This window comes from Dendrobates tinctorius, unplaced genomic scaffold (assembly GCF_039654945.1).
Source record: "Dendrobates tinctorius isolate UK_male_01 unplaced genomic scaffold, ASM3965494v1 ptg000213l, whole genome shotgun sequence".
Taxonomy (NCBI): Eukaryota; Metazoa; Chordata; class Amphibia; order Anura; family Dendrobatidae; genus Dendrobates; species Dendrobates tinctorius.
The window spans coordinates 2,630,071-2,648,552 of record NW_027361880.1 but is presented as its reverse complement, the minus strand read 5'-3'; the positions used below and the strand labels follow the sequence as shown (position 1 = coordinate 2,648,552).

General features: G+C 41.6%; 1 protein-coding gene across 3 annotated transcripts in view; it reads right to left on the bottom strand.

Moving 5' to 3' along the window:
* PLA2G4C (phospholipase A2 group IVC) overlaps positions 1-18,482 on the bottom strand; it is a 153,137-nt gene that overhangs the window by 13,282 nt on the left and 121,373 nt on the right. For all 3 annotated transcript variants that reach the window (XM_073554748.1, XM_073554747.1, XM_073554749.1), the window contains exons 9-12: positions 16,558-16,611; positions 12,555-12,593; positions 10,107-10,223; positions 2,440-2,535 (exon numbers count right to left, since the gene is read on the bottom strand). In XM_073554748.1, the coding sequence (XP_073410849.1) occupies positions 2,440-2,535; positions 10,107-10,223; positions 12,555-12,593; positions 16,558-16,611 (306 nt within the window). The remainder of the gene's footprint in view (positions 1-2,439; positions 2,536-10,106; positions 10,224-12,554; positions 12,594-16,557; positions 16,612-18,482) is intronic.

Sequence of the window (18,482 nt, the reverse complement as noted above, 5' to 3'; positions counted from 1 at the left end):
TAATCCAATCGCTAAACGGCGTAGTGAGAAAAAAATCAAAATGCCAGAATTACGGTTTTTGGTCGCGACGACATTGCATTAAAATGCAATACGAGGCGATCAAAAGATCATATCTGCACATAAATGGTATCCTTAAAAACATCAGGTCAGCAAGAAAAAAAATAATCCTCCACCCAACCCCATATCACAAAAAATGAAGATGCTGCGGGTATCGGAAAATGGCGCAAATTTGTTTTTATTTTTTTTAGCAAAGTTTGGAATTTTTTTCACCACTTAGATAAAAAAGAACCTAGACATATTTGGCATCTATGAACTTGTAATGACCTGGAGAATCATAATGGCAGGTCATTTTGAGCATTTAGTGAACCTAGCAAAAAAGCCAAACAAAAAACAAGTTTGAGATTGCACTTTTTTTGCAATTTCACTGCACTTGGAATTTTTTTCCCCATTTGCGAGTACACGACATGGTAAAAGCAATGGTGTCATTCAAAAGTACAACTTCTCCTGCAAATAATAATCCCTCACATGGCCATATTAATTGAAAAATAAAAAAAGTTATGGCTCTGGGAAGAAGGGGAGCGAAAAATGAAAACGCAAAACTGAAAAAATCTCCGGGAGTTAAGGGGATAAGAAAAAAAAATACCCAATGGATACGTGTATGGCTTTGTAACAGTACTTCAAGGAGTGAACCCCTCTCTTCAGCCATGTGCATATTAACCTTAGTGATGGGCATTGATGATATGTTTTACTGACTGCACCAGTTATTTGTTTGGTTTCTGCCCAAAAATCTGAACCTAGTCTCACCTCCATAGCATGAGCTTGTGGACACTTAATGCATGTAATTAATTCTTTGCTTGGCAGCAATAGTCAAGTGACTAGTGAGCGCATCATCCATGAATCAATCCATGCCTAAATCCATATGGAACAATCCATCTTAACTTAAGAATATTTTCTTTTTTTATGTTTTGGCAAAAGTGGTCTTTTTTATTTTTGCTGGATAAGTTACTTTTTTCAATGGCATCATTTTGGGGTATTATTCATCCTTCATGTGCCTTTAACAGCTGCAGGTGGAGCTGGTCAATCAGTGCCAGCTGGCCAGAAGCACGTCATTCATCCCACCCACCGGTAACCCTGTCACATGTTCGCGGGGCACCGATGGGTTGTCATGACAGTCAGGGGTGAGCTGATAATGTCTGACTGCTATTACAATCCTCCTGTGGCCGGCGTTCATAGGAGATCATGATTTCTGCTATACACACAGTGGGGGAATTAAGTATTTGATCCCTTTCTGATTTTGTAAGTTTGCCCACTGACAAAGTCATGAACAGTCTATAATTTTAAGGGTAGGTTAATTTTAACATTGAGAGAATATCAAAAATAAAATCCAGAAAATCACATTGTATAAATTATATCAATTTATTTGCATTTTGCAGGGAGAAATAAGTATTCGATCCCTGTGGCAAACAAGACTTAGTGATTTTCTTGATGACTGTGGTCCCAGCTGCCTTGAGAACAAGTTCCCCCGTGTAGTTTTAGGCTGATCTCTCATTTTCCTCTTGATCAAGGATACCCCATGAGGAGAGATGTTGCATGGTGCCCCAGATCGATGTTGATTGACAGTCATTGAATTTCTTCCATTTTCTTACTATTGCACCAACAGTTGTCTCCTTCTCACCCAACGCCTTACTTATGGTTTTGTAGACCATTCCAGTTTTGTGCAGGTCTATGATATTGTCCCTGACATCCTCATAAAGCGCTTTGGTCTTGCCCATGTTGTAAAGGTTAGAATCTGACTGATTCATTGAGTCTGTGGACTGGAGTCTTTTATAAAGGTGACAGCTGTCTTTAATGCAGGCAACGAGTTGATTACATGCGTCTAACTGGTCTGTAGGAGCCAGAACTCTTAATGGTTGGTAGAGGATCAAATACTTATTTCTAACTGCAAAATGCAAATAAATTTATATAATTTATAAAATGTGATTTTTCTGGATTTTATTTTGATATTCTATCTCTCAATGTTAAAATTAACCTACCCTTAAAATTATAGACTGTTCATATTTTTGCAGTGGACAAACTTACAAAATCCGCAAGAAATCAAATATTTATTTCCTCCACTGTAGCAGCGCTATACCATAAGTGATCGGACGATCATAAGTTCAAGTCCCCTAAGAAGAATTTTCAATACAGTAAAAAGTAAAAAGTTACTATAAGCCACCAGAGCTTTTCTGGGAAAGACAGAAAATTTGCAACAGGTCAACTTTCTCTGCATCTTGGGAAACAGTAGCATTTTTTTTTTTAGGAGGGGCAGCTAACCGTTAATAATAGCTAGCCAATACAAGATAAATATGTGACATATGTAAATGTGACAGCCATTCTGACCTAGTTACACAAATACAATTATGACAGCAAATATTTGAAAAAAAAACAAAAAACACTCACTGCTCAGTTCATAGAGAAAGTTATTAGTAGTTCCCCATTGCCAATGGATAAAAGATTTCAGTATTTTTAGTATTAGAATCACCTTTTCACAAAAACCTAGAAAAAAAAAAAAAGATACAAGTTAAAACTGGAGAATCAGGGAAGGAAAGTGACAATGAGTAAACTTTTTTTGTTAAAGGGGTTATTTGGTTTGAAATATGTTTAGCCCATAGGCTCAGTGACTTATATAATGAACTGAGCTTCACTCCCTGGGTCTCGCGCTTTCTTTTTGCTTTTGCTCCTGTCTGTTGATTGGCTGCAGCGCCACTTCGACAGTGCTGTAATCATATACTGAGCTCAGCGGCTAGTGCAATATCTGAACATCATGTGGGTAATGGAACTTCATAAGGAGCGTGTCCAGTTCACAAAAGGCAGATGCCAGTTATATAAACAGCTGGCGCCTGCCTCCAAGTGTAACGTTTGGAGCTCCTTCTATGATCACTGTGATACAACCCCTTAAATGCCACTGGCAATTTCAAATTTTTAAGTGGTGCGATGTGTTGCGATTGTGGATTCCCATAGCACCTGGGGGCCTTTTGAAGGCCACTGCCACCATCATGGTGGTGTTCCTGTGAAACCTAGCTGCAGACCAGGGTTGCCAACCATCTACAAATTCCAGGACAGTCTGTAAAAAATATGGCACTTTTTTTTCCGGTCCATTAAAGAAAAAAAATTAAGGCTTACGTGATTTTTTTTCTTTTAAGCTGAAGAAACATCCACAGATTATTATGACCGATTATCACCATTTTACAGTTCACAGTGAATGCTGCTGATATCTAGACATCAGAATTATCGGCTGTAGATATGAATCAGATGAAATCATGAGGATTTATTAAAGTTTTCCCATGTGTCTGTAAAAATATAATCTGCCTGTGATTTTTGATAAACTGTCCAGAAAAAAAAAAAAGTCAAATTGGCAACCCTGCTGCAGGCTGCTTGTTAATTGTTCTACAGCACATTCTGCAATAGTTAAGTGTTGCAGTATATGCAATTAAATGACCAAAAGTATCTAATCCTCTAGGGATAAAAAAATAAATGAAAAAAATAAAACCCTGTATGACTTTACAGCTTGCACATATAAAAAAGCCTAGTAAACAAGAGGCCACATGTACTGGACTTTACTAGCATGTTACTAGGTCCCCCACTATCCAATAGATTGCAATGAGGGACCACACCAGTTACTCCAGTCCTTAGCCTACCATCATTAGTGAAGAGAGAGACAAGGGAGGGATTTCTAGAGATCCATGAAGGAGTTATTCTAGGATTTTCTTCCTTCTCTCATCAAACTTGCAGTTGGAAAGCTGCTGGATCTCACTTGATCTCTGTTGCCTGTGTCCACTCCATGCTCTCTGTGGACTCCACTTACACAAAAGAGTTTAAAGGGGATATGCGGCTGCCAGACCCCTCTGTTTATATTCCGCAATATAATTCAATGCTTACCCTAAGTCTGTAATTGGGCTAAAGTCTAGCGAAACTTGTTATGAATGAGTCACCGGAGGAGGAGGAAAAAACAAAAATACCAGCCAAGTCCAGAAAACCGGAGAGGTTGGTAGCTAGCGGATTGCAGACCCCTGATCCTATTCACAACAACTAACAGTAGCCGTGGGGTGTTCCTACGGTGGTCCTAGACACCTCGTTCACAGCCGGAGAGCTAAATAAACCTAAAGAAAGAAAGGGGAAATCTAAACTGCCCCAGAGCAGACCCCAAAGCAATAGACAGCCCCCAACATGTATTGACGGTGAAAACAGATGAAAACACAAACACAGACAGAAAGACAGGCTGAGCAAACGTTGGGGCCCTCACTAACTAGATAGGACAGGAAAGAAAAGCAACTGTCTGCAATCAAGCAAAAACCCTGCCAAAAATAATGTCCAACACGTCTGATAGAAAAGGCCCTGAAGTCACTAGACTTCAAAATCACTATATCAGCACTCAGGTATATTCTGAAAACAGAGCAAAGAGATCAACTGATCAGAGACAAAAATGGAGTTCAGCCAGTCCCAACCAGGGCTGGCTGAACACAAACACTAAGTAAACCAGACAAAATCTCATGGAAAAATAGCAGAGCAAAAACTTAGCTTTAGTAGACAGGACTAAACTGGAGGCCAGAGCTCAGAGCAGAGAGGATCACCAGCAACCCAGCAGGGCGTCGGCGGCCTTATATCCACTCAGAGAATCCGGATGTTCAATCACACTCCACCTGTTCAGATGACAGGTTTTTCCCATCCAAATCAATTTCACTACCTCCTTTCACCAGCAGAGGGAGTTCATCAGACATCAAAGGTGAAGGAGAAAATGAGCTCATAACAGTACCTCCCCCTTGAGGAGGGGTCACCGAACCCTCATCCACGCCACCAGGGCGATCAGGATGGGCCCGATGAAAATCACGAACCAATCTTTCGGCATGAATATCGGATGCAGAGACCCAAGAATTATCCTCCTGGCCATAACTCTTCCACTTAACCAAATACTGGAGTCTCCGTCTAGCCAGACGAGAATCCAGTATCTTCTCAACCTCATATTCCACATTACCTTCAACCAATACAGGGTCAGGAGGTGCCACCACAGGAACTACTGGCTCAACAAACCTCTTTAACAGAGACTTATGAAACACGTTATGGATCTTGAATGTAACAGGAAGAGCCAATCGAAAAGAGACCGGATTAAGAATCTCCAAAATCTTGTAAGGTCCAATAAATCTAGGTTTAAACTTTGGAGAAGTCACCTTCATGGAGATATTCTTTGATGACAACCAAACCATATCACCCACCTTAAACCGGGGACCAATGGTCCTATGCCGGTTGCAAAACCGCTGGGCCTTTTCCTGGGAGAGAGACAACTTATCCACCACTTGGTCCCAGATCTGGTGCATTCTCTCCACCACAGTGTCAACACCTAGGCAGTCAGAAGACTCCATCTGCCCTGAAGAGAATCAAGGATGAAACCCAAAGTTACAAAAAAAAGGTGACATCAAAGTGGCAGAACTAGCTCTATTATTTAAAGCAAATTCGGCCAAGGGCAAAAATGAAACCCAATCATCCTGATCAGCAGAAATAAAACATCTCAAATAAGACTCCAAAGTCTGGTTTGTTCTCTCCGTCTGCCCATTGGTTTGAGGGTGAAACGCAGAGGAGAAGGACAACTGAATTCGCAGCTTGGAACAAAAAGTCCTCCAAAACCTAGAAACAAACTGAACTCCTCTGTCAGACACAATGTTCTCAGGAATCCCATGCAAGTGAACCACCAGTTGCAAAAACAAGGGCACCAAGTCTGAGGAAGATGGTAACTTAGGGAGTGGTACAAGATTGACCATCTTAGAGAATCTATCACAAATCACCCAAATAACAGTCATTCTCTGAGAGACAGGCATATCAGAAATAAAATCAATTGAAATATGGGTTCATGGCCTCCTGGGCACCGGCAAAGGCATCAACAACCCACTAGAGCGAGAACAAGGTTTAGACCGGGAGCAAGTCCCACAGGACTGCACAAAATTCCTGACATCACGAGACAAGGCGGGCCACCAAAAAGACCGACTTACCAAATCTCTAGTACAAAAATACTTGGATGACCAGCCAATGCGGAGCAATGAACTTCAGACATTACTCTCTTCCTCCACTGGTCAGGAACATACAATTTTCCAATGGGATAACACTCAGGTTTGTGCTCCTGAAACTCTTACAGAGCACGTCTCAAATCGGGCGAGATGGCAGAAAGAACTACCCCCTCACCTAAGATGGTAGCAGGCTTGGTCACAATAGGAGAATCAGCAAAGAAACTCCTAGAGAGGGAGTCTGCCTTGACATTCTTAGTGCCTGGAAGAAAAGAGACCACAAAATCAAAACGTGTGAAAAACAAGGCCCACCTAGCCTGTCTAGGATTCAAGTGTTTGGCCGACTCCAGGTAAATCAAATTCTTGTGGTCAGTAAGGACCACGACTTGATGTTTAGCTCCCTCCAACCAATGTCTCCACTCCTCAAATGCCCATTTCATGGCTAACAGTTCCCGATTCCCCACATCATAGTTGTGTTCGGATGGGGAGAACTATCGGGAAAAGAAAGCACAGGGATTCATTTTAGATGTTACCGGATCCCTTTGGGACAAAACAGCTCCTGCATCAATCTCACAAGCGTCCACCTCTACCTGAAACGGGAGTGAGACATCAGGTTGCCGCCAAATCGGAGCAAAAGTGAACCTCTGCTTCAGCTCCTGAAAAGGAAGAAACAGCCTCTGGAGACCAATTCAGCACATCAGCACCCTTCTTAGTCAAATCAGTCAATGGTTTGGCAATACCAGAAAAATTAGCTATAAATTTCCGATAAAAATTAGCAAAACCCAAAAACTTCTGGAGGTCCTTCAAAGAAGTGGGCTGAACCCAATCATAAATGGCCTGTACCTTGGCCGGGTCCATTTCAATAGTTGACGGAGACAAAATAAATCCCAAAAATGAAATCCTCTGTACACCAAAAAGGCATTTCGATCCCTTAACATACAGTGAATTCTCACTCAAAATCCGGAACACAGTCCGAACATGTTCCACATGAGAGTCCCAATCCCTGGAAAAGATCAAAATATCATCCAGATAGATGATCAAAAATGTATCCACAAAGTCCCGGAAAATGTCGTTCATGAAGCACTGGAAGACAGAAGGGGCATTAGTGAGCCCAAAAGGCATCACCAGGTACTCAAAATGTCCCTCCGGAGTATTAAACGCCGTCTTCCATTCATCCCCATGCTTAATGCGAATAAGATTATACGCCCCCCTGAGGTCAAGCTTGAAAAGCCAGCAAGCACCTTTAACTCTGGAGAATAGATCAGAAATCAGGGGTAACGGATACTGATATTTAACAGTAATTTTGTTGAGGGAATGATAGTCAATACAAGGCCTTAATGAACCATCTTTCTTGGCCACGAAAAAAAAAAAAAAAACAGCACCCAAGGGTGAAGAGGATGGTCTAATATGACCCTTCTCCAATGACTCCTTAATATAAGATCGCATAGCCTCGTGCTCGGGTACAGATAAATTGAAAAGTCGACCCTTGGGAAATTTACACCCAGGGCTCAACTCAATTGCACAGTCATAACTCCAATGAGGAGGCAAAGACGCAGACTTATTCTCACTAAATACATCATAAAAATCAGCAAAATAGTCAGGAACATCATGTGACTGGGGAGAGGTGGAGAAAACAGGAGCGTCACCAAGAGCACACCGACAACCCCAACTCACCACAGACACAGATTTCCAATCCAAAACTGGATTATGGATATGCAACCAGGGAAATCCCAGAACAATGGTATCATGCAAATTATGCAACACCAAAAATCTGCAATTTTCTTGATGGTCTGGGGCGACCCGCATTACCACCTGGGTCCAAAACTGAGGTTTATTCTTCGCCAAAGGAGTAGCAGCAATTCCCCTCAAAGGGATAGGCGTCCGCAGAGGTGTCATAGGAAACCCACAACGTTTAGAAAAATTCAAGTCTATCAGGTTCAGAGCCGCTCCCGAATCCACAAAAGCCTTAGCAGAAAATGTGGACAGGGAGCAGATCAGAGTAATTGCCAGAAGAAACTTAGGTTGAACACCACCCACAGCAAATGTGTGTGCAAAACCTCTCTCATTTAGTGCAGACAGAAATCATATGAGAGGCATCTCCACAGAAAAAACAGGCTTATTACGCCTTCTGAACTCCTGATGTTGCGCCCTAGAAAAAACTATCACATTGCATAGGTTCAGACTTTTGTTCAACAGGTGGCAACATTTCTCGTGTACTTTTGCATTCACATAAACGCCAATCAACCTGAATGGCTAATGACACAGAATCGTCAAGACCAGAGGGAACAGGAAATCCCACCATAGTATCTTTTACGGTTTCTGACAAACCCTTCCGAAAGAGGGCTGCCAAGGCACCATCATTGCAGGTAGTAAGGACCGCCCACTTTGGAATTTTTGACAGTATAACTGCAGAATCCTGAGCCTGGCTCAATGCTAACAGGGCTTTCTCAACTTGATCAATAGCATTAGGTTCATCATACAACAACCCCAAGGCTTGAAAAAATGCGTCCACATTAGTTTGAATAGGATCATCAGGTGTCAAAGAAAATGCCCAATCCTGGGGATCGCCGCGCAGCAAAGAGATGACAATTTTAACCTGCTGCACAGAGCTCCCCGATGAGTTAGGCTTCAAGGCAAGAAATAATTTACAATTATTCTTAAAATTCAAAAATTTAGACCGATCCCCAAAAAACACATCAGCAGTAGGAATCTTCGGTTCAGCAGCATGTGAATGAGCAAGATAGGCGGAAATTCCCTGCACTTCAGTAGCCAGCTGCTCCACACGATCAGGCAATTGCTTAATCTCCATTAAGAATATTCCTCCTACGGCCCCAGAGAAAAAGAGGAAAAAATATACATAAAAAAATTCTGACACTTTTTTTTTTTTTTACAATACTTTCCTGCTATTGAGTACCCTAGAATCTGCGGTATGGCTGGTGATTCTGTTATGAATGAGTCACCAGAGGAGGAAAAAACAAAAATACCAGTCAAGTCCAGAAAACCGGAGAGGTTGGTAGCTAGCGGATTGCAGACCCCTGATCCTATTCACAACAACTAACAGTAGCCGTGGGGTGTTCCTACGGTGGTCCTAGACACCTCATTCACAGCCGGAGAACTAAATAAACCTAAAGAAAGAAAGGGGAAATCTAAACTGCCCCAGAGCAGACGCCAAAGCAATAGACAGCCCCCAACATGTATTGACGGTGAAAACAGATGAAAACACAAACACAGACAGAAAGACAGGCTGAGCAAACGATGGGGCCCTCACTAACTAGATAGGACAGGAAAGAAAAGTAACTGTCTGCAATCACGCAAAAACCCTGCCAAAAATAATGTCCAACATGTCTGATAGAAAAGGCCCTGAAGTCATTAGACTTCAAAATCACTATATCAACACTTGGGTATATTCTGAAAACAGAGCAAAGAGATCAACTGATCAGAGACAAAAATGGAGTTCAGCCAGTCCCAACCAGGGCTGGCTGAACACAAACACTAAGTAAACTAGACAAAATCTCATGGAAAAATAGCAGAGCAAAAACTTAGCTTTAGTAGACAGGACTAAACTAGAGGCCAGAGCTCAGAGCAGAGAGGATCACCAGCAACCCAGCAGGGTGTCGGCGGCCTTATATCCACTCAGAGTTTCCTGATGTCCAATCACACTCCACCTGTTCAGATGACAGGTTTTCCCCATCCAAATCAATTTCACTACCTCCTTTCACCAGCAGAGGGAGTTCATCAGACATCAAAGGTGAAGGAGAAAATGAGCTCATAACAGAAACTCATATGTAGTACACATTTTGCCTAAATTAGTGGGTTCGAGTAACATTCACATGATGCATATGGGCAATTATTTTTAAAAACACATGTTTGGAACTGATTAAAAAGCAGAAATAATTCAAAATTTATTATTAGAATAAAATGTACATAACTCACACAGATAATGTAAAACAAAATCCAATACATGTTTAAGATCATCATCAGTATAGTATAAAGCAACACAAAGACAAATTAACGTGCAAATAGTCTACCTTTATACCATGTTAACATGGAAGATAGAAAAGAAAGAAAAGTTACCAATGTTTTCATTGTCGCCAGATAGCATTTCCCTTTCTTCATCAGTCAGCAAAAGGAGATCATGGCTTGAGAGGAAGACTCCCAATTTTTGGCATCCTTCACATGAGCAGAGGCCTTCTATAAAGTAAGCAGAGAAAAATAAAAAAACAAAAACTGTTTACATGAAATTACATGCACAGAAGTCTGTCCTTATAAACTCTGTATAAAATTGTGTCCATGGTCAATGAGATGTGCACCTACAATACACTGATAACTGACTAAAGCCAGGGTCACACTTGCGAGAAACTCGCACGAGTCTCATGTCTCAATACCCGGCACTGTGCGGCTACATGTATTTCTATGCACTGGAGCGCTCCGGTCCGAGTGCCGGCGGCAGTGCTGGGTATTGAGACATGAGACTCGTGCGAGTTTCTTGCAAATGTGACCCCAGTCTAACTAGGATCATTCATTCCCTCATTGTTCCCATTATGATAACATAGCAGGGTTAATGAGTTTTCTCCATTATCTGAAAAAAGAGCATAGCACAAAAGTGGACACCCTGATAAAAATCTGGTCCATTTCACTTACGAAAAAAAAGACCATTGGGAACCTAACCCCTTATTAGCTAGTGCAGAGGGTCACTGGAAACTGGTAAATCTTACAATAATGGAAAGAAAGCCGGTACATAGGGTTTCTGGATGAGGTTTGGGCTATTTCTGCAAGGAGAGTAAAAGTTGCAGACAAAATCAAAGAAATCATGGTTGACTTGACCCAATTGTTTCCTAATGTCACTAGTAATTATTACAAAATTACTGACTGGTTTGGTAATTTTGCAATAATCCCAATGATCCATCAATACTTGATAGAGGAGAAACCTTCTCATTGTAGGATCCCTGACAAACGGTGTATGAACATATTGCATATGGGAAGCACATAGTTTTACAGGCACACTTACAGTAAAAAATATGAATGTTAATCCTAGGGAATAAGATGTGCCTAAAGAGCATGGAGGGAAACTCTCTTTAGGATCTAAAATTGTCAGACTCCTCTGTTATGATTAGGTAACTGAGGAGGATAACAGGGGAATAGGCGAGGCAACCAGATAACCAGAGAGGTTGGTAATTTAGCGGATTGCAGACCCCTAAACTGACAACACAACTAGAATTAGCCATGCGACGTACCTACGATGCCCTAGATGCCTCGGCACAGCCAAAGAATTAACTAAGCCTAAAAAGACAAAGGGGAAAGCTAAACTGCCCCGGAGTAGACCCCCAAAGGAATAGATAGCCCCCGAACATATATTGCCGGTGAGAAAAGTGGAGGCACAAACACAGGCAGAAAGTAGAGTAAGCAAACGATGGGGCCCAAACTGTCTAGATAGAATAGGACAGGAAAGGATACTGTCTGCAATCACACAAAAAACCCTAAGAAAATTCCAACACGTCTGATATGCAAAAATACTGAGGCCACATGACCTCTCCCCCACTAAATCAGAACTCTGGTGAAACTGGACGCAAACAAAAGATACTGATATAACAGGGGACTAGAAATACTGCAAGACTGACATAAGCTGTGGCAAAAGAAACAGAGTCCAGCACAGGTCCCAGCAGGGAACCAGGCTGGACTCACTAGCAGGGCAGAAATCAGATTAAAGCAAAAAATGGAGCAAATGCAAAAAGATTCAGGCAGACAAATAACTTATCTGAAAGGTGCAGGACGAAGCAGGAGGCAAGCAGACTTCCAAAATGCTCAGGAAGAAAACCAAATCACCGGCAAGCGCTGAGGGAAGGTTGCTCACTTATATCTCCCCAGTCTAACACCTGACCTCCAATCATCCTGCTCAGGTGATTGACTTCTGTCAGTCAGACCAGCTCCATTACCAGCAGCAACCACCAGAGGGAGCCCAAACTCAGAAGCCAAGTCAAACGTGTTGACAACAGTACCCCCCCTTGAGGAGGGGTCACCGAACCCTCACTCACACCACCAAGCTGATCAGGATGGGCCCGGTGAAAGGTGCGAACCAATCTCTCGGCATGAATGTCAGAAGCAAAGACCCAAGAATTATCCTCCTGACCATAACCTTTCCAAGTCTCTGTCTAGCCAGATGAGAATCCAATACCTTCTCTACTTCATACTCCAGATTACCCTTAACCTATACAGGATCAGGGGGCACAGCCATGGTAACTACTGGCTCCACAAACCGTTTCAACAAAGATTTATGAAATACGTTGTGAATCTTGAACGTTCCTGGATTTACTTTTGTCAGTCAGACCAGCTCCATTACCAGCAGCAACCACCAGAGGGAGCCCAAATTCAGAAGCCAGGTCAAACGTGTTCACAACACTCCTCTTTCCAACCAGGACAATGTTTAAATATATGTTAAAATACCTCATTGTACAGACTAGGGGCTTTAAAAAGCAAATATTCGGGATAACAAAAGTTTTGGTGAATAGTTTTAAGGTTTTTTACCTTCATTTGTAATGTTCGGAAAAAGTTTTTCAATTTTTTCTGAAAACAAAAAGAATACAAAACATCTGCTTAATACATTAAAATTTTTATGTAGAATTTTAAGTGATGGCTTATCAGTGCAACTCCGCAAATAAACTACATGGAACAGATTGTTTTTTGATTCAAATCACACATTTGTATTGTGTAGTAGTAAAGAGTGGGTTTAACCCCTTCATGCTCCATGATGGATGAATACATCACACACTAGGTAAGGTGTCTGGAGCTGGCTCAGGAGCAGAGTCTGCTCCACACAGGGAAGATGCCAGCTGTGTTATACAGCCAGAATCTGCTTATAAATCAGTAGTTATTAATGATCTTAATTGTAAGTTTTGGATCATTGTTATGTTGGAAAAGTGAATATTTACCAAGAGTACAGATTGCTTGAAGCACCTTGTCTTTCAATATAGATCAGGACATCTGTGAATTCATGATACTATCAATGAAATGTACCCCCCGACACCAGTAGTACTTCATAGGGATACAACCATCATAGAGTTTCACTGTAGGCACTATGCATTTTTCTTTGTGCTCCTCATCATTGTGATCCCATAAAGTTTTGAAGCCATAATTTTTAAAAACATTTACAGTATCTTGGTCTTATCACTCCAGAGTATAGAGTCCCAGTAGTCTTCATATTTTTCACAATGGGCCCTAGACAATTGTAGACATGCTTTTTTGTGCATGGGCTTTAGGTTTTGGCTTTGTTCTTTAGCCAAGTGCAGTGAATTTGCATGTTGATTTTGCTCAACCCTTCTCATCAGAAGAAAGACCTTTTTAGGTGTTACCTTCCATAGTCACGCTAGATGTGTCTGCAAGATGGCTACAGTACCATCTTTTTAAAATTTTTGTATCCCTTTTGCTACAATATTTTGACTGTTAGGTAAATAATTGCTGATCTTCTTGTAGCCTTCACCTTTCTTGTGTAAAGAAATTATGTTTTTTTAGGTCTTGTGACATTTCTTTTCCATGTGATTCCATCATTGCTGACATAAAAATAGATAATTCCCCTATTCCATGCAAATTAATGTCTGCTGGACATGAGTAATTAGACTTAGGCCTCTTTCACACATCAGTTTTTTGCCTTCAGGCGCGATCCGGCTTTTTTTGGAAAAAACGGATCCGGCAAAATGCAATGCCGGATCCGGTTTTTCCCCATTGACTTGCATTAGCGCCGGATCGTGCCGGATGGCATTGCGTTTCATCCGTTTTTTGCCGGATCCGGCAACCTGTCTCATTCCGGCGTCTTGAAAAAACGTCTACTGTAACGTTTTTTGTCTCCGGCGAAAAAGCCGGAAGCGCCGGATCCGGCGCTTCCAGCTTTTTGCTACAATGAAAGTCTATGGGCGCCGGAATGCGCCGGATCCAGAAAAAGATGGATCCAGCAACCGGATCCGGTTTTTTTAAGTCTGCGCATGCTCAGATCCAATTGGCCAGCCGCCAGGAACAGAGACGGATCCAGCAAAAAAACGGATCCGTTTCTACAGTTCTCCAAAATTTATGCCGGATCCGTTTTTTCTAAAAAAAAGCCGGATCCTGCCTGACAGCAAAAAACTGATGTGTGAAAGTAGCCTTACTTGCAGTTGAATTCTTGTTAATTAGAATTTAGGTTTGTTCCTAAGGCCTCTTTCACACATCAGTTTTTTGCCTTCAGGCGCGATCCGGCTTTTTTTGGAAAAAACGGAACCGGCAAAATGCAATGCCGGATCCGGTTTTTCCCCATTGACTTGCATTAGCGCCGGATCGTGCCGGATGGCATTGCGTTTCATCCGTTTTTTGCCGGATCCGGCAACTTGTCTCATTCCGGCGTCTTGAAAAAACGTCTACTGTAACGTTTTTTGTCTCCGGCGAAAAAGCCGGAAGCGCCGGATCCGGCGCTTCCAGCTTTTTGCTACAATGAAAGTCTATGGGCGCCGGAATGCGCCGGATCCAGAAAAAGACGGATCCAGCAACCGGATCCGGTTTTTTTAAGTCTGCGCATGCTCAGATCCAATTGGCCAGCCACCAGGAACAGAGACGGATCCAGCAAAAAAACGGATCCGTTTCTACAGTTCTCCAAAATTTATGCCGGATCCGTTTTTTCTAAAAAAAGCCGGATCCTGCCTGACGGCAAAAAACTGATGTGTGAAAGTAGCCTAAGACTTTCATTTGGGTATACTCATTTTTGCAACATGGTCTTGAATGAATGTGTTAGAAAAATTACTTTTTGGAATGTAGAAAATAACTTTTTTTATCTGCAATCAATGGGGCAAATTTGTGGCAGAGTTTTGTAATTTGGTATCCTATGTAAAATGTTGATTTTGAAAGGAAACTAATAGTATTCTGACAAATCTGTTGTGGTGTACTTATTTCTGCAGAGCACTATAATATATTAACCCCATACTTACCGATGATGGAATAGTACGTCATCGGTAAGAATCCCCCCCTGCTTTAAGGTGTGCTCCGGCAGTGAGCTCACCTCAAAGCCGCGACATGTCAGCTGTTATAAACAGCTGACACGTGTCTGCAATAGGCGAGAGCGAATCGCCAACTGCCCCGCCTATTAACTAGTTAAATACCACTGTCAATCCTGATCTGGGATCGGCGATGAGTTGCCCTGACAACCAGAGGTCTCAGAGACCTCTATGGTTGTTGCAGGCAGATCGCTTTGAACGCCGCCCGATGGCCGGCGCTCAAAGCACTGCAGTAAATCTGCTACATATGGACGTTCTGCTCAGCGCCTATATGTAGCAGAGCCGACAAGTTGTGCATGCTTCTAGCATGCCAAAAGTAAAAAAAAGTTAAAAAATAAAAAAAATAAGAAAAACCTAAAAGTTCAAATCACCCCCTTTCACCCCAATCAAAATAAAATAAAAAAAAAAATCACACATACACATATTAGGTATCGCCGCATTCAGAATCACTTGATCTATCAATAAAAAAAAAGCATTAACCCGATCGCTAAACGTTGTAGCAAGAAAAAAATTCAAAACGCCAGAACAACATTTTTTTGGTTGCCGCGACATTGCATTAAAATGCAATAACGGGCGATCAAAAAAATGTATTTGCACAAAAGTGGTATCATTAGAAACGTCAGCCTGGCACGCAAAAAATAAGCCCTCACCCGACCCCAGATCACGAAAAATGGAGATGCTACGGGTCTCAGAAAATTGCGCAATTTTTTTTTCTAGCAAACTTTGGAATTTTTTTTTCACCACTTAGATAAAAGAGAACATAGACATGTTTGGTGTCTATGAACTCATAATGACCTGGAGAATCATAGTCGCAGGTTAGAGTTAACATTTAGTGAACCTAGCAAAAAATCCAAGCAAAAAACAAGTGTGGGATTGCACTTTTTTTGCACTTTCACCGCACTTGGAATTTTTTTCCCGTTTGAGTACATGACATGGTAAAACCAATGATGTTGTTTAAAAGTACAACTTGTTCTGCAAAAAATAAGCCCTCACATAGCCATATAGACAGAAAAATAAAAAAGTTATGGCTCTGGAAAGAAGGGGAGCGAAAAACAAAAACTCGAAAAAAGCTCCGGGAGTTAAGGGGTTAATTATGCACACTTTAATTTGGTATCACCATAAATGTACTGACCTGGAGAATCATGTCGTAAGATCACTTTTATTACACAATGCCGTAAAACCAAAACTCCAAACACAATTAGAGAATTGTTTTTTTCCCTTCCACTATGTCACCTCACTTGGATTTTTTTCTCATTTTTAAGTCAATGAGTCATTCAAAATTACAACTTGTCCCAATGAAGAAAAACAAACAAACCCAGATATGGCTATGCCAATGCACAATGGTCACATCCTTAGGTTGGTAATGGAAGTCAGAGTCCCTCACTACCAGGTACCATTTAGCCAAGCCAAGTGTGACTACTACACTACTCCATTTATGGAGTTAATTGTACTTGACATGTGTCAGTTATCAAATATTTCATGTCAAACACTTTATTCACTGTAATAAAACTTGCCTTTGATGAGATTTTTAATAGTAGTACTGCTTGCAGGCGCACTACCCCACAGTCCTAGAGATATAAGGAAAAAGAGTGAAGTTATATAGTTATAATAAGATGAATTAATACAAATCATTTAATCAAATCAGCTCAACAATTGGTATTTCTCTAACTGAAGTGCACAATATTCCAGCTTTTAAAGGGAAGGAATTACCTCCACTACTATGGAGGCTAAAGCTGAAGTAATGTAGCCTTGGCTTTTCACTTTCTCTTAGTGTTCTAATGAAGAAGCTAGTTGTAATAAGGATCCACCAAAGGTAGTCTTCACCAAGAGATTCCACACTTTGTGTTGTCTACTGCTTCTAGGCTATGATACATGAGAGCAGGATTCTGGCTACCAAGGATAATGACCAAGCAAACAAATACTAAGGGATTAAGAGTAGGTCAGTGGACAACACACATCAGGCAAGGGAGACTTCTTTGAAACACCAGGCACTTAAGTCTAATGGGATCACTGACTCTACAATAGATTTTTACTGCTCCTTCGATACCAGGCACTGATCAGCTAATAGTAAAATAGCAGAAAAAGAGGACTTAAAAATCCTCCAATAATTCTAAAACACAGCAGAAAAGCAGAGATGCTTACCCGCCCAGGCCTCTAGACAAATGCGCTATCAGGATGCAGTGGACCCATATAGTTAAGATGGCAGCAACACAGGTGCAAGAATACCGATGAGACTGCGGCTAACAACCTACCAATACATGGAGGGGGCAGTTGCTTGGTATACTAACGCACAATAAGAAACTTGTATGCGGCGCTGTACACACTATGGCAATGCACAGCATCCAGGTTAACAGCCTATTAGTGATGCCCTTCTTTTAGATCAAGCGGTCTACAAAGTGCTATCAAAATGCATCCCATGTGAACAGACACCAGTTTAAATGGGCCCAATTGCACCCTGAATAATAAAGTGCAAAAAACACATAAAAAATGTGAGGTATTAGCGGATATGTTGGCCAAAATACGTGAGCCCGTAATCTGCGTCAAAGGTCAAATGCACTATCAGCGCCACATACAAGTTTCTATTTGTGCATTAGTATACCAAGCAACCACCCCCTCCATGGATTGGTAGGATGTGAGCGGTTGTCTCATCAGTATTCTTGCACCTGTGTTGCCGCCATTTTAACTATATGGGTCCACTAGATCCTGCATTTGTCTAGAGGCCTGGGCGGGTAAGCATCTCTGCTTTTCTGCTGTGCTTTTGAACTATTGGAGGATTTTTAAGTCCTCTTTTTGTGCTATTTTATAGTGTTAGGATTTAGAGTTAGGACCCGTAAACATGAGGACCTTTGGTGCAGTATACGTGCTCACGTATTTTGGCCAAAATATCATCAAATACCCAACATTTTTTATGCGTTTTTTGCACTTTATTATTCAGGGTGCAGTTGGGCCCAATTTAAACTGGTGTCTGTTCACATGAGATGCATTTTGATAGCGCTGGGCAGCCCTCCTGATCTAAAAAAAGGGCGCCACTAATTTGCTGTCAACCTGGATGCTGTGCATTAGTATACCAAGCAACCGCCCCTTCCATGTATTGATAGGCTGTGAGCGGTTGTCTCATCGGTATTCTTGCAACGGTGTTGTCGCCATCTTAACTATATGGGTCCACTGCATTTGTCTAGAGGCCTGGGCGGGTAAGCATCTCTGCTGTGTTACTGATCAGCTAATAGTCCATGTAACCTCTCTGTATTCGGATGCTGAACTGTCTTTTTTCACCCAAGATTCAGATGTAGATTTTTAATTTTTTTTGCACGGGGAATGTGGCACTGAGTAATAATAGCAATAGAAAAAGTCTATCATCTTAGTTTGCTATTCCATTAGTACTACACGTGAAGTAAATACCTTGCATCCTCCTCCTCACCCCAACTACTACTTATACCGC